This window comes from Myxocyprinus asiaticus, chromosome 9 (genome assembly GCF_019703515.2).
Source record: "Myxocyprinus asiaticus isolate MX2 ecotype Aquarium Trade chromosome 9, UBuf_Myxa_2, whole genome shotgun sequence".
NCBI classification, from domain to species: Eukaryota; Metazoa; Chordata; class Actinopteri; order Cypriniformes; family Catostomidae; genus Myxocyprinus; species Myxocyprinus asiaticus.
The window spans coordinates 47823610-47840625 of NC_059352.1; the positions used below are offsets into that span (position 1 = coordinate 47823610).

At 36.7% G+C, this 17016-nt stretch overlaps 1 protein-coding gene across 2 annotated transcripts in view; it reads right to left on the reverse strand.

The window, feature by feature from the left end:
• Positions 1-243: 243 nt before the first annotated feature.
• LOC127446248 (neurobeachin-like protein 1) overlaps positions 244-17016 on the reverse strand; it is a 120084-nt gene continuing 103311 nt past the window's right edge. For both annotated transcript variants that reach the window (XM_051707005.1, XM_051707006.1), the window contains 9 exons: positions 16707-16796; positions 16331-16440; positions 11450-11622; positions 11225-11319; positions 10963-11079; positions 9537-9698; positions 9290-9438; positions 7367-7502; positions 244-4599 (listed from right to left, as the gene is read on the reverse strand). In XM_051707005.1, the coding sequence (XP_051562965.1) occupies positions 4498-4599; positions 7367-7502; positions 9290-9438; positions 9537-9698; positions 10963-11079; positions 11225-11319; positions 11450-11622; positions 16331-16440; positions 16707-16796 (1134 nt within the window). In that variant the 3' untranslated portion in view covers positions 244-4497. The remainder of the gene's footprint in view (positions 4600-7366; positions 7503-9289; positions 9439-9536; positions 9699-10962; positions 11080-11224; positions 11320-11449; positions 11623-16330; positions 16441-16706; positions 16797-17016) is intronic.

Genomic DNA, 17016 nt, shown 5'->3' on the forward strand with positions numbered 1-17016 from the left:
CCCCCCCAACCCACATTTGGTCCCCCTCAATGTTAAAACCAAATCTACGCCACTGTGTTAAAGACAAATGGACCCACACTCAAAAACAACAACGAACCAGGTTAAACCGTTAAAATGAACAGTAAACCATTAATTTTATGACTTGTCAGCTTAGCTGCAAAATAAATAAATAAATATGAGAACATATGATATATAAACTGCATTTATTGAGTAAAAAAAGACAGTGTGTGACTTTCACAACCTTTCATTTTACCCCTAGTGGTTGAATAGGGAACTGCATGTCAAAAATTAGCCTTAAAATATAACTATAAACACAAAATACAGGCTCATTTATTTATCAAAGTTTCTGAATAAAGCTTCAGTTTGCATTAATCATCGTAGTATACAAATTATATACAGACTTTCCACAACACATCTGTGTGTTTACACTTTGCATGCATGCTCATGACCTTAAATGAGGAAAAGTTACAAAAACATAGGTTAACCAGTAACTCAAAAATGTAAGTGGGTCAAATTGACCCGTAACATTAAAGAAATAGATATTTCTATAGATAGTTGATGTATATAGGTATTCTTGTTTTTATTGAGGTAAAAAGAAAGAAACAAAGAAATAATAACTTTAGATTTGTGTATTAGTCATGGTGCTTCATTCTATAATAGTTTGTTTGTACTTTATGAATAAAAATGATAATGATAATATGAAAATGCACTGTGAAATAAATAAATGTTAAAAAATTAATATTGTAATGATGCACTGACATATGCACAATTACATGATTTAAGGCTACACATAAATAGTGTTATTTCATTTTATTTATAAATTAAGAAGTTTGGTAACTTTATGTATTTTCTGTGACTCACTGAACTTGTTTGGCCCTGTTTATTTTATTTTAACCATAAAAAGGACAGTTTCCATAGTTAAATTGTCCATGGTAATGAGGCAACATCCATGCTTTTATATGCAGGACTTTAGGAATTACTACCACCATACAACTATGGTTACCATGTAAGAACTATGGTAAATTTCTATAAGGTTAGTCCAGGGCATTTGCATGAACCCATTTATGGAAAACAAACAACTTCCAAACAACTGGGACTTTTCAACATTTAATGATAAATCTTCACGTATACAAAGCAGTTTCTCTGTACAGATCAAGAAGACATTTAAAACAATCTCTTACAATTTGTTGTAGGCTACCTGGAAAGAGCAAAAAAATGCAATTCATGGACACAGAAATAAAATTCATGCTGTACATTTCATACTGGATTCATAAATAATCACAGATTTACACACACATCCATTAGTGACTAATGTAAAGCAGCTCAGTATGTCACAGGTCACTGCTAAAGTTTGTCTGGTTCCCGTGGAAACCATGGCTGTCCACGAGGGGTCATGAAAGGTCATGCTATATAGTTTGAACCATGGAGTCTAATTTGCACGACGGCAGAGACTAAAAAGGCACTCCATTCGTTTAATTAGAGGAAGAACCACATACATCCAGATCTGAAAAGAAACAGCCATGTTTGGGATATCCAGTTAAAAAAGCATCCAAAAAGAGGTTCTGGGAATTCAAAAATAGAATAAACAAAAACATTAAGCATTGATTTAGGTCTCTTGGTATTATTTCCATAGCAATCAGGGATGTAGGGAGCACTTTGTGACAAAATAAAACAATTATAACTCCAGAACACACCCCATCCCAATTCGGACTTCAATTCTAAACTTCGGAGGTCAGCACCATTGCATACTAAAGCACATTTATGAAAGAACATAAAATACACACCTAATAAAATGAACATCCATCCTGATCAAGATATGTGGAATTTGGTATTAGAATTTTCATTAATAACAAACTTCATATCATTGAACTACATCACTGACATTTGTAAAAACAAAACAAAACAATGCTCAGTCCTTTAGTAAAGGAATGAAATTAGTGTAAGAGACTTGAACAAACAGCTCACAAAAAAAAAAAAAAAAAAATCATAATTTACCCACAAAACTTCCATTTCCATTTACGGTGAACTAGTCCTTTAAACACAACCTCGCAAACAAAATCGAGATACAGACAAACATTTAAATACTTTCACACACACACTTTTTTTTAGTCTACTGTGAAGAAAAAAAAACTGCATATGGAGGAGCAAGAATTCAAGCATCAGTCAGTAAGTGTGAATTCTCTAGAAGGCCTGGAAGTTTACCTGCATAGTAAACGAAGACTGCATGGCTTAAAATATCAAAGAGGAAGGGACACAGGAAACAGCATGTCACCTGACTAACAAATGATAAAACATTGGTTCTAGCTGATCCCATAGTACGCAAGTAACCCCCTCCCCTATGTAGTGCTCTGTTTGGAAACTAGGAAGACTGCGGAGTATCGATAAGCCAGTGCATTACAGTGGAATGATTCAATAACCGAAATCTGAAGGACAAACTGTATTGCTTACTGTATTTCACACTGAGCCCTTCAAAACATCTCCCCCTCTGTCGTTTTATAAAATAAAATAAAAAGTTACCGTAGATGTTTCAACAACATACATCTATGAGGGTGACTCTCACAAAATAAATAGCCAGGTCACATTTCTATGGAAGCCAGATCCTGCCAAGGAATTAAAAAAATACATTTTTCTGACTTTTTCTAAACAATTCGGACTTTTTTTTGTTGTTGTTGTTTGTTTTTGCAATTGCGAGACAAAGCTGCAATTGTGTGATATAAACTTGCTATTACCTCACAAACTAATGTTTATATTACACATTTGCAACTATATTTCTCGCAATGTCAACTTTATTTCTCAGAATTGCGAGATATAAAGTCGCAACTGTGCGGTATAAACTTGCAATTAACAAACTAAAGTTTTAATCACGCAATTGCAACTTTACATCTTGCAATTGCAACCTCAAATCTTGCAATTTGGACCTTATATAAATCGCAATTTTTACTTCTCGCAATTTCGACTTTGTATCTCGCAATTTCCAGTTTTTCACAATTGCGAGAAATAAAGCTGAACTTGTGAGATACAAAATTGAAAGTGCCAGAAATAAAGTAAAAATTGCTATATATATATATATATATAAGGTAAAAATTGCAAGATTTAAAGTTGCAATTGCACAAAATAAAGTCAAAATTTAAACGATTTCTTCGGTGGCGGGATCAAGGCACCAAAATCAGCCCAAAATCAATTGAAAAATTATCACGTTTTATATTAAAGTTTTGCTTGTAGTTCTCATTATTTTTAAAGGTGATTATCATTATTGTAAAACAGCATTCTTTTACTGCTTTTATATTAATTTAAATAAAAAAAACATTGTATTACAGTATTTTTTACTTTAGTTTTTTTTCCTGTAATACAGTAAATACTGCAGTACAATGATTTTTTTTAATTATTTAAATTAAAAAAAGAATAAAATACTTGACCTTTTTTTTTTTTTTTTTTTGCAGAACAATAATGACAAATGACAAAAATAATGTGAATAGTGCTTAATTCTCATTAAAATAATTTCACAATGCAACAAATCTTAAAAATCCTAAAAATATACTTTATTTTCTTTATGTAAAATATATTTTCTCACAGATTTTGGGAGTGATATATGACCAAGACAGGTTTTGTGAGATTCACCCACAAATCGAACAGTAGAACAGTTTATAAAACTGTGGCTACATGTACATCCACAACATAAAAAAAACTGATCTTTCATTCTTCATTTAAATAATAACTACACCAAAATTCAAGTAAAAAATGAACACACATTCAACATCGACACAAAAAAAGCAAGCGTTTAAAACCCACAAATGGCAGATTTGTTATGAAATAAAGCACTGAATGCATTAATCTATTGGAACAGTTTAAGAGAAAGTGCCTGTGTTTGTATTGTGAGAATTAAAATGGTGTAAATTGTCGTTTACATGTTGTCTGTGCCTAGCACAAATGTCCAAATAAATAAAGCGTGTGTGTCTCTAGTTATGCAACATTTAAAAAACAATCATCAGCATTATGTAAGATAAGCTATGAAAGTCATAAAATATGACAAGGCCACTGAAAGCAAAGGAATGAATGGAAACATACATTGAAAACACATAAAACACAAAGCATATGAAAACACAGACATGGTGTCCAAAACAAGTTGTTGTGATAAAGATGACTGTGTGATGCAGGTGGCATGATAACAGTCTAAAGGGGCAGGGCATAAGGGGCGTGGCAGAAGAGACAGAGAGGGTGGGGTTGGGGCACGGTCAACATCACAGGATTCTGACACGTATAGTTAGATGGTGCCTGCACCAGTCCAACTACAGGTCAATTTTCAATACATACAACAAACAACACACACGCACAAAGATTTGCATACAGGTGCTATTTGTACTCCAAAAATTCCTTCATATTGTTTCAGCAAAAGAAGAGCCATTCTCCAAATTGAAACAATGATTTTGGGAGACAAGAGTGGTGATGGACAGGGCAGTGGAACAATCAAACAGGAGGGCTGTGATTTAGGGGGCGGGGTTAGGGCTGGTCTTGGGTGTGATACTCTGTTTCTCCAGACGAGATCTGGGTGAGACGCTTACTGGAGCCCCAGAGTTTCCTCGTAATCTGGCCAGAACGCATCTGAGGAACGGAGGAGAGGATAGGAGAGGGAAGTGAAGTGAAGGATAAAAGTAAAGAGGAAGTGAACAGTGGAAAAAAAATGATTTGAGTGCATAACATCAGTGTTTGATTAAAATTGAATATAGTGCAAAATCAAGAGGTAGATTTCAAGTGATGTAACTCAAAACTAAATAAAAAACGGATAAGGTGATGATAATTGTAGGTACTGACTATGTACACAAACCACTTTAATCTGAACTGATAATTTAGGCAAGCAACACACTCTACGTAAGTATACGATTACTTAAATGGGTATGTTTTAGGCCGTTTAAAATGAAAACGTTTTTGCGTCCGTTTGCACTGTTTTTCAAATGTTTTTCTATGCAAACATGCGCTAGATGGACGTTTTTGACCGTTGCACGGCATCTGTTTATTCAGCATCTCACGCCACGTTTTTTAGGCCACGCCCACACTAATACATTTTCGTTTGAAAACACATAAATTTTGCTACGTTTTGGCCATCTGTCCACAGTGAGACGGCATTTCGAAAACGCTCTCTCAAGTGGCTACATTTCAAAATGCAGTCTTCGCGTTTTAGTGTGGCAGGGAAAACTGAGATATCTGGAAACGATGACGTATTTGTTGTCATGTGATCCATTTAACCCAAAACATTCAAGATGGCGGCCCATGTTGTAGCGGCATTGTTGTGCCTGCTATCCACATTTATAGCTTTGTTAAAACTAAGTGTTACTTTGTACAATCTTCAGATTGCATTCCTTCAAAGGCGATGGGAAGCTGACTCAGAATTGCTGTCCGGCGACGGAACACGAGGACAATCGCGTTTCAGACCATACATGAAAATGATGCACGGCCACGCTTCTTACGTTTGTTTTTTTTTTGTTTTTTTGCATGCGCAGTAGGGGGATTTAAGCATTTTAGCATATTTGTCCGGATTAACATGGCCTTAGATGCCGTATCAAGGTAAAAGAACTTGAACTTTTAAAAAATCACATCTCGAGGCACCGGAGTTCTGTTCTGTTCGTTGCGCTGCATCTAGCTTTTTTAGCGCGAGAACGCTGAACGGCCCCTTATGGGCATTCTAGCGTAAATGACGATAACAAACCTCAGTACTCAAGGGGGCGATAGAGTTCCCTTCAAATGTCTGTTCTGTTAAACCGAATGTGCTATTACTCAGTCAGCTAGCTAAAAATATGACAACAGTTTAACTAGCTCAAAAAGACTCAATACGACGTTAGGACGTTAATGTAAGACATTAAAGGTATAGTTCACCCAAAAAATGAAAATTCTGTCATTGTTTACTCACCCCTGTTTTGTTATAACCCCATATGATTTTCTTTCTTTTTCTTAACACAAAGGGAGAAATTGTGAAAAAATGTTGTGCTCAGTGATGTCATACAATGGCAGTTAATGGTGACCATCTCTTCAAGCTTCAAAAGAATGCAAAAGTATAATTCAGAGGTCTAATCAATTATTCCATGAGACTCATGATTGTTATGAAAGCATACAATAAGGTTTGGTGAGAAACAAACCGAAATCGAATATATTATTTAGTGAACATTTTCAATGAATGTTGATCTCCTGTGGGCGTGTTCATGATAGGGCACGAGAGCAACAGCTCACGCAGTCATCACTGAGCAAAAAATGTTATTTTTCACAATTTCTCCCTTTGTGTTAAGAAAAAGAAAGAAAGTCATATAGGGTTATAACAACACAGGGGTGAGTAAACAATGACTGAATTTTCATTTTTGGGTGAATTATCCCTTTAAGAATCATTATAGTGCCACTTATGGCAATAACGAAAATGCAACACATACTTGCGTTGGAGTATAAACTGCGTTCTGAATACAATGCCGCAAGAAATCAAGCTCATGCAGCTAAAAGCGTTTGCAAATCACGTACTTCCGTAGTGTTCGTATGGAGCCTTACACTTCAATCAAAACATTTATTAATCCGATGTAGAACAAAAAAACATTGACATTCAACCTAACGATATTTAAGAAACAATCCTTTAAGTACACACTGAATTGTTTAAAATATATATATATATATATATATATATATAAACACATTCAAACATATCGATAATACTTGTTCATAAGGAAAAACACCAAAACCCTTCTTCAGAATGAGTGTGACACTACGAGCTATTTATTGCTACTGTACGCATTATTATTAGCAGTATCATTATGGTGTGTTATGGTTAGTTAACAACTGCGAGTCTGACGCTAATAGAAAATAGTATTTAGCAACCAACATTTACACATCACACAACTATTCGTCAACTGTGTACAACAAATGCTCAAGTTTAAATTCCTTGGCAACGGTTTCAATGCATTATTTTATTACAAATAATATAACGTGCGTGTGTATTGTTTGTGATGTCATTCTGATTGTTATGTGATAGCTCGATAGTTTGCTGATGAAGATCGTCCCCAGAAGTTATCCAAATCTAAAGTAATTCGTAAATAAATAAATTTATTTTTTTTTAAATCTAAAAATGCAGAAATGTTCTTTTAGGAGAAGGGTTATGGTTTGGGTTACGGCTAGTCTTGTAGTTCCCATTTAGACGTTTCTGTCCTTTATGCATCTGAACTTGACATCTTGTGAAAGTGTGTTGGTGTGTATCTCTCTTCTACATGATGTCAGGGCTGAAAGTGTTCTGGTCTCTGAGATGTAGCAGGCGTGCGGGCGACCTAACCCGTAGCGTGCTCATAAGAGGCGAGCCCTCCATCCTCTGGGTGATATAATTCCTGAAGGAGTTTTTTACCTCCGCTGGTTTGCCGACGCCCACCACGATTAGCTTGCCATCATCGAGTCCCACCAGCATGTGAGATTGTTCCTTAGTCACGGACACACAGCGGATAGCCACTCGCATTGCCATCGGCGACACGCACAGTGTCAGGCTGCAATGGTAACCGTGAGAGAGTACGTGTCAGGACCAATCACGTTAGGAATTTACTTACAATCTGATATTATATCACACGATAAAAAAAAACAATCATATACTGTATATTTTCAGTGGCAAGAATTAGCTGTTTTCTGCATTAATTGGTCATAAAATGTGATCTCATCTTCATCAAAGTCACAAGTATAGACAAACACAATGTGCTTAAGCTAACAACACACAAACAATTATAATCTTTCATGTCTTTATTGAACACATCCCATTAAACATTCACAATGCTGTGGAAAATGTATGTGAACTCTTGGATTTAATAACTGGTTGATCCTCCTTTGGCAGCAATAACCTCAACCAAGCGTTTCCGGATTAGACTCGCACAACATTCAGAAGGAACTTTGTACCATTCTTCCTTACAGAGCTGCTTCAGCTCAGACATATTCTTAGGATGTCTGGTGTGAACGGCTCTCTTGAGGTCATTCCACAGCATCTGTATTGGGTTAAGTTCTGGGCTCTGATTGGGCCACTCCAAATGGGGGATTTCCTTTTTTTTGAAGCCATTCTGTAGTGGATTTACTTCGATGTTTAGGGTCATTGTCCTGCTGCATCACCCAACTTCTACTGAGCTACAGCCACCCTAAAATAATCCTGTAGGATATCGTGATAAACTTGGGAATTCATTTTTCCCCTCTATGATGGCAAGTAGTCCCAGCCCATGAAGCAGCAAAGCATCCCCAAATCATAATGTTCTCTCAACTGTATTTCAGCGTTGGGATGATGCGTTTTTATGTTGGTATGCGGTGCTCTTTTTACGCCATACGTAGTGCTGCGTGTTCTTCCCATACAATTCAACCTTAGTTTCCTCAGTCCACAAAACATTTTCCCAGTAGCGTTGTAGAGTGTCAAGGTGGTCTTTGGCAAACTTCGTGCATGCAGCAATGATTTTGTTGGAATGCAGCGACTTCCTTCGTGGTGTCCTGCCATGGACACCATGCCTGTTTAATGTTTTCTGTAAGGTAGACTCATGAACAGAGATGTTAACCAGTTCCAATGATTCATTCAAGTCTTTAGCTGTCACTCTAAGGTTCTTTTTTACCTCATTGAGCATTCTGCGGTGTGCCCTCTGAGTCATCTTGGCTGGACGGCCACTTCTAGGGAGAGTAGCCACAGTACTAAATCGTCTCCATTTATAGACAATTTGTCTAATTTTGGACAGATAAGCTCTTGAGATAAATTTGTAACCCTTTCCAGCTTTATGCAAAGCAACAATTCTTGATCATAGGTCTTCTGAGATCTCTTACTACGCGCCCCATCCCCCTCAGCAGATGCTTCATTTGAATAGCAAATTCAAAATGTTTGAGTGCTTTTTATAAGTCAAAGTAGCTCTGACCCACACCTCCAAACTCGTTTCATTAATTGGATGACAGGTTTGCCAACTCCTGACTCTAATTAGCTTTTGTAATTAGCCTACTTTTCCCCAACCTACACTGTGAATGTTTGAATGATGTTTTCAATATGTACAAGATCAATACAATAATTTGTGTTATTAGTTAAAACAGATTGAGTTTGCTCAATATTGAAAGTTAATGATCAAACCAGATTTTAAAACAAACTTAATGCAAGGTAATTCAACTAAATGCAGGTAATTCCAAAGGGTTCACATACTTTTTCTTGCCACTGTATGTAACATATATAACAAGCTTTTTGCAAACTGATGCATGCTCAGTTTCACACTGAAATTTAATGAGCAGAGTTAGCCAAATTAAATGTAATGTATTAAGATCTAATCACCTGTACAGATCTCTGACCGAGAGGAAACCTTGCTCACTGCCGATGACGACATACTCTCCGGAAACACACATGTCTGTTACCTGCTCCTTCAGTGCAGCACTGCACAGGTGTTTCCCATTCACAGAGTACAGGTGCAGAGCGTTCTTATCCTGAACACACACATGAAACACAACACAGAGGATCTGATTACATGTGTACAACAATGAGACTGTGTTTGTGCAGGGAGAGAGAGCGGGTGTGTTAATACCTTTAGTGTGGCTTTGCCCTCTATGCAGGTGTGCACCACTAGATGTCCCTCCCAGGATACAGCGAGGTGCGTGATGGAGACGGGTAGAGAGCTTTCACAAGGTGGCCGAAGTGAGCGCATGTACTGACCCCTCCTAACAGTGTGGATGATCACTGTTCCATCCTGTAACACACACATTTATGACATTAAAAGGGCAATATTCAAAACTTTTGTATCATCTTATTTAATACTTTAAATCAATTCAAGAACTGAGGCACTATAACAAAAGGTTGCAGCTTCGTTTCAGGCAGGACAACAACCAATCTGACGTTTTTTTTTAAGGGATAGTTCACCCAAAAATGAAAATTCTCTCATAATTTACTCACCCTCATGCCATCCCATATGTGTATCATTTATTTTCTTCTGCAGAACACAAACGAAGATTTTTAGAAGAATATCTCAGCTCTGTAGGTCCATACAATTCAAGTGAATGGTGGCCAGAACTTTGAAGCTTCAAAAAGTACATAAAAGCAGTATAAAAGTAATCCATATGACTTTAGTGGTTAAATACATGTCTTCAGAAAAAATATGATAAGTGTGGGTGAGAAACAGATCATATACTTAGTTCTTTTTCACTGAAAATTCTCCTCGTTATGCTCAAAGAATACAAATTGACAAAAACAAAAGCTAAAGAATGAGGAAGTGAAAGTGGAGATTTATAGTTAAATGTAGATATGTTTCTAACTCATAAGAATCATATCCATTCAGAAGACATGGATTTAACCACTTGAGTTTTATGGATTACTTTTATGCTGCTTTTGTATGCTTTTTGGAGTTTCAAAGTTCTGGCCACCATTCACTTGAATTGTATGGACCTACAGAGCTGAAATATTCTTCTAAAAATGTTTGTGTTCAGCAGAAGAAAGAAAGTCATATACATCTGGGATGGCATGAGGGGAAGTGAACGATTTTTTGGGTGAATTATCCCTTTAAGGATATAATTATCCCTTTTTCTACCTGATCTTACCCTTAAAATTTTTTTTTGTTGGTCTAATGTATTCAGGTAATTTCAATGATGTTAAATAATATTTTGTACTTCAATCAAATCTGTTAGTGTAGTTTTAAGCAGTAAGAAATAACAAATCTGCATACAGATTTTTTTTTTTTTTTTTAAAGAAGAATAACATTTCTCTACATTGCTCTACTGCAACATTTTAACAGTGTATAAATGGCTCTTTATACATAAAAAATATATAGTTGACTTTTATTTTAGGAAGGGATTTTCTTAACATTTGGTGGTCCTTGGCATCAAAAAGTTAGTAAACCCCAGCTCTAAAAGGTAAACTCGTGCTTCCATTATATGATCCCTTTAAAATCTTTCACATGACAGTAACAGTAAGTGTGGGGTTAACAGTGTGTTTTTGATTGTGTGAGAGCTGCAACTTACCCGAGATCCAGAAACTGCCATGTCCAGTTCTGTACTTATTGACACACTCACAACCTCATCTGTGTGTCCATACAACACCTGCACTGGTTTAGAGGACAGACCCACCGGAGCACCGCCCTAAAAACAGACACAGACAAAGAAAAAGACAAATTTACACTGCAGAGATAAAAAGGTTTTTCTTTGAGGTATTGTGCTTAGAGTCACAAGAAGTCAATTGAACATGACTGATCAGGTTTATTTTTCCAAAGAGAACAGACTGTACCTGTTGTAGCACCTGCCACACCATACAGGTGGTGTCTCTAGAGCCAGAGATCAGGTGAATCCCGAAGTGATCTGTGGCCAGGCATGTTACGATGTCTGTCAAGAGAAAGAAAAAGCAAAAACATTTTAAAAGTTAGCAGATCTGTTTCCTGCAATTCAAAGTTCAAATGAGAACATTCAGTCCAGATGTGTCTATATGTGTCATAATAAAGCGAGATTGTATTACCCATGTGGCGGATGTGCTGCCCCACAGTTTTGCCCTTGACCATTGATGTTACTCTCAGGCTGTTGTCCCAGTGACCTCCGCTAAAAAGCAACTTCCCGTCATGTGACACGACAAATAGCTGAGCTGTGACTTCAACACCTGGAGAGAACGGCCCTGCCAGAAACCTCTGAGTCCTAGAGATATAGAAAGAAAGAGAGAGAGAGCTTTATAATATCTACTGAATGTTAATTTTTTCCTTTTTAGACTTTAAAGGTATTGTTATAATCTTTTTTAAATTGTGATTTTTAATTAAATTAATTTAAATTAAATCATCAGCTATTCGTCTTTGACTATTAGTCTAATAGTATAATAATTATTGTATGTTAATTTATTGCTTTATTGGTTATATTTTTATTTTATTTATTTTTTTATCCCCTTTTCTTCCATTTTGGAATGCCCAATTTCCACTACTTAGTAGGTCCTCATGGTGGCGCGGTTACTCACCTCAATCCGGGTGGCAGAGGACAAGTCTCAGTTGCCTCCGCTTCTGAGACCATCAATCCGCGCATCTTATCACGTGGCTCGTAGTGCATGACACCACGGAGACTCACAGCTTGTGGAGGCTCATGCTACTCTCCATGATCCACGCACAACTTACCACGCACCCCACTGAGAGCAAGAACCACTCATCGTGACCACGAGGAGGTTACCCTATGTAACTCTACTCTCCCTAGCAACCGGGCCAATTTGGTTGCTTAGGATACCTGGCTGGAGTCACTCAGCACACCCTGGATTCGAACTCGAGACTCCAGGGGTGGTAGCCATCGTCAATACTCGCTGAGCTACCCAGACCCCCATGGTTATATTTTATTAAATTGTGTTATGTTTTATTAAATTAAATTAAAAATCTTCTTTTTGCTACTTTACAGGCATTGTTATTATGTTTTTAAATTGTGTTATGTTTCAGGAAAATGTAATTAAATTAAAACTATACCTATTTGATTATCTATTAGTATAACTTCATTGCACTATAGTTATTTTACTATATATGTTATATATTTTCACATTAAGTTGCAAATTCTTAGCAATAAAAATTTGCTCTATAAAAATTGTTTGTCATGCACACCAAATTAAATTTAAACTGAAAGAGATAATGAGTTAAAGCGGCTGCTGCTAATTTTTAGGGGCCAAGCACCGAAGGTGCGTAGCCCCTATTGTATCCGTTAGTATTATTATTATTCTGCTTCTTCCTCCCAAAGGGAGTCTATGGCAGCCTATAGAACTGTTCGCAGGAAAATTATGAATATTGGCACACTGATAGAGGTGGTCATCAATAGTCTCCATAGCAAATTTGGGACCTCAAGGACAAACTCCATAGCGCCACCACCAGTCCAAAAATTACATTTTCATTTGCACCGTTTGTCCTAGAAACAAAATTATTTTTTTGTCCGATTACGCTTCTCTTAAATTATACAAATTAACCCCCACACATTATAACTCCACCCATTACAGTAGCTGCCATCTTGGATAATGATGTTGGTTCAAAATAATCTCCAGACCAAGCTGCACAGAAATGATAGTAAAGAATTTTGATTTTTGCCTTTGTTTAAAAGTTACGGCAGTGCAAAGTTAACTAGGTCGATGTTAAACTGAATGCGAGGCTGTATCTCAGCAATGGTTTGTCCTATCGAAACGAAACTTGGTATGCTTCATCAGGACCTTGATCTGAGGGTACATGTAAAGTTTGGAGTAAGCGCCACCTTTGAGTCAAAATATGTAAAAACTTTTTAACTGTATGTCCTAAAATCATGGGCCACATTGAATTTGATTAAAAAGTGATATATCTTTTAAAAGCATTGTCAGATTTAAAAGAACATTTTTATGTATCATAGACAATGTCCTGAGGATACCTGAGCAGATTTAAGACAGCACCACCTATAGTTCAAAAGATAATCCACACTTGTGTGCTGACTCTAACCTTGCGATGTCTCTTTGCCATCAGCCTGACATGTCAACTGAGTGGCTCAGTGTTTTAAAGCACTGGTTATTAAAGGGTCAAGGGATCAAATTCCCACCTTGACAATCATGCAGTTAAAATTTCTGTTGTTATGGAGAGCTTTGATTTGTGCTTACTAAATGGTTGCTAGGTTTTTCTCCAATCAAATTTTGATTTTCAAGTTACATGAATACAAATTTGATTATGGGGACTACAATGATTGGATGTGATTGCTCTATGCTTGGTATGTCCCTCTGTGGTGCAGTAGACTGTGCAATGACTTGTTAAACAGAAAGTCATAGGTTCAAATCCATCCTGAGATGTGTAATATTGTGTGTCTGCGCTTTATGTCATATGTGATCTTTGGGTTGTGGTTAATGCAGTGCAATGCTTGCCATTTCAGTGCTTGGCCACGTAATTGCTACTTGCAGCTATATTTATTATTATCATTATTCTGGCTGGGAGTTTATCGCTGCCCTATGAACCGTACATAAGAAAAGTATGAAATTTGGCACACTGATAGGGCTGGGCATGAATAGCCCCTATACCTAATTTGGGGTCTCTAGGTCATACTCTATAACACCACCACCAGTTCAAAAATTCACTTTTCTTTTACATGTATCTTTTGAACCATTTGTCCTAGAGACAAAATTTGTTTGTCTGATTACTCTCCTCCTGATTATTTAAATGGACTCCTTACATTAAACTCCACCTATTACAGTGGCCGCCATCTTGTATTATGCCATTTAGAGTTTAAACTTTTCATGTCCTTCAAACTTTGTCCAGTTTTACCAAACAATGGCTCAAAATAAGCGTTCCTAAGCAGTTTGGAAACAGCGCCACATAGTGGTCAAAAATCGAAACTTTTAATGAATCATTGCTTCCTTATTCTAAGTCTTCTAAAATTGGCAGAGATAAAGTTCTATTTTTTTATTATTTAAAACCTGCTTCTCTCAGGTTGGAACGTATCTTTGGCACTTTTGATCTGTCAACTGAATGGCCCAGTGGTTAACGCATTGGAACACAAGTCAAAAGGTTGTGAGTTAGAGTACAGGAAAGGGCAGTTTTAAATTTTTTTTACTTCTGTTGATCTCTGAGTCTTCATATTGTGCTTACTACAATGCATATTGTACTTTGTGTAATTCCTCCAATTAAAAAAAAATCAATTTGTCAATTTTTCCAACATCAACCATACATATATAAACTCTCTGCAATTTTGAATTTTATGAATAAAAGAATGTATATTTTTAAAGCTTTGTCCGATTTGAATGAAACCTGGAATGGGTCTTCGACATCATCTCCTGAGTGTACCTGAGCAGTTTGGAGACAGTGCCACATAGTGGTCAACATTTTTAGTCAATTTAAACAAAACCTTTAATGTGTCATTGATTCCTTATTCTATATCTTCTGAAAATAGCAGAGAGAAATTTCTAAATGTATTTATTTTCATTTAAAACCTGCTGACTCTCAGCTTGGAATGTATCTTTGGCACTTTTGAACAGTGTCAACTGAATGGCCCAGTGGTTAACGCATTGGAATACAGGTCAAAAGGTTATGAGTTAGAGTCCAGGAAAGAGCAGTTTTAAACATTTTACTTCTGTTGATCTCTGAGTCTTCATGTTGTGCTTTCTACAATGCAGCCCTTACTTTATTGCGTAATTCCTCCTTCAATTAAAAAAAACGAAACTGTAACAACACATTGAATTGGCCAAACAGATAATTGAAATAAATTAAATACTGAAGGAAAGAGGGAGGTTCAAAAAGAGCAGGAAAAAAAAAAGAGAGATCAAACCATCAAGCACTGCAACAATGGAATCTGTCTTACACAGTCTTAGATGTAATCCACTGCAAATAAAATATGCTCTTGAACAACAAATGAAATGTGTCAATATCTCATGGGGGAACACTTAAAAATACTCAAAATAAAAAATGTCCATGTTCTATTATTATAAGTTACTTTTTTATATATACTGTATGTGTGCAAACGATTGGGAGATTATAGAGCTTTAGCTCCATTTAGGGTTGCTGATTTTGTGTTAATTTTTTTTAATTTAAAGTCACCATTTTGGTGATCAGTTTTCTCTTTGGTTAGGCACTTGAACCTTATTCTGTCATGAATAAGTTCTCCTAGTTGATGCAATAATGTTTTAACAAAACATGTTCAGTTGCACAGTGATGGGAGAGGAAAAAAATGAGCAGAAAGCAGGTTATGCACATTGTGGTGACTAAAAGAAGCTTGATGCTCGGAATGGAATGTAAGTCCAATACACTTTTTGTCAAATTCTGCAAATATCTCCTCGCAGTCTGCTAGCTGTCCATTCTGTGGGTGGGCTGAAAAAAATCTAGTATTTGTACACAGCCCTGGTCTTTCTTGGTCTTGTTGTCCCTCTTTCTTTCCTTCAGTAGACTTGGCTTGTTAACACCAGGTGTCATCACTAATGATCAACCATCACTCAGAGAGTGTACCTACTTTATTTAATTAATTGTTTGGCCAAATCAACATTGAACACTTCAAAATGTAGATTCAACACTACTCAGTGCTAGTTTTTATCACCAACGAGTGGGACCGAATGAACACTAAGGAGAGTATATTTAACAACAGGGATTTTGCTGTGTACTCTCAACCTAGAATGCCTCTTTGACGTCAGTCAGGCTTGTCGATTGTGTGGCACAGTGGTTAGAGATCTGGGCTTCAGTTCAAAGGACTAGGTGAACCCTGGTTTGATACCCGCAACAGACTCTGCTGGAGCTTTTTGCAGTGTGCTTAGGGAATGGCTTTAGGGCTCGGCCACGATCATTGCTGCTTGCAGCTATATTTTGTTTCTGTTTCTGTCAGTAATGGAAGCAGGACAAAGTTGAAATATTGGACAGCTACAAACAGGATGATAACTGACAAAGAGACTCACTTTTGACTGGCTACAGTGGGGTCTTTGATGAAGGTGAAATAGTTGGATATGGTCTTGTCGTACGGCAGCCAGCCATGAGTTCCCATCAGGCAGTTTTGGCTCAGCGTAACCTTGATGACCCAAAAAACACATTTACTATGAGAGTATCAAAAATTCCATAACAACCACAAACCTCACAAGGCATTAAAGACAACATATATGGCATTCAAAAGGCATTTAACTTCCATTAATAAGGCATAATGTACAGTCAGCCAGTCATTATCGTAAAATAAACCCCCTACAAGGTGATCAGGACCCAGACTGACTACACTAAATAAATAAATAAAATTGTCCTTACACCTGCCTGCAAGATGTGGCAAATTAAACCCAGACTTACCAGAGTATCTGGACTTCCTTGTGAGATAAAGGAATGCGATTGGTTCTTGGGGACGATGGCTTTAACCAGAGGAACATTGTCACTGATGCCCTGAAACAGAAATTCCAAATTCAATCAATCTAAACCTGTAACACAAAACATTTACATTAACCCTCCTATGGTATTCAGTCATTTTTGACTGAAATACATTTTCCTCATTTAATAAAAATAGCTTCCTTTATCTGAGCCGTACAAGACTTGGTGACTTTTCTTCCATTTGTGATCTGAACCTACCAAAAAAAAAACAAAAAAAACAATTGGGCTTGATTTG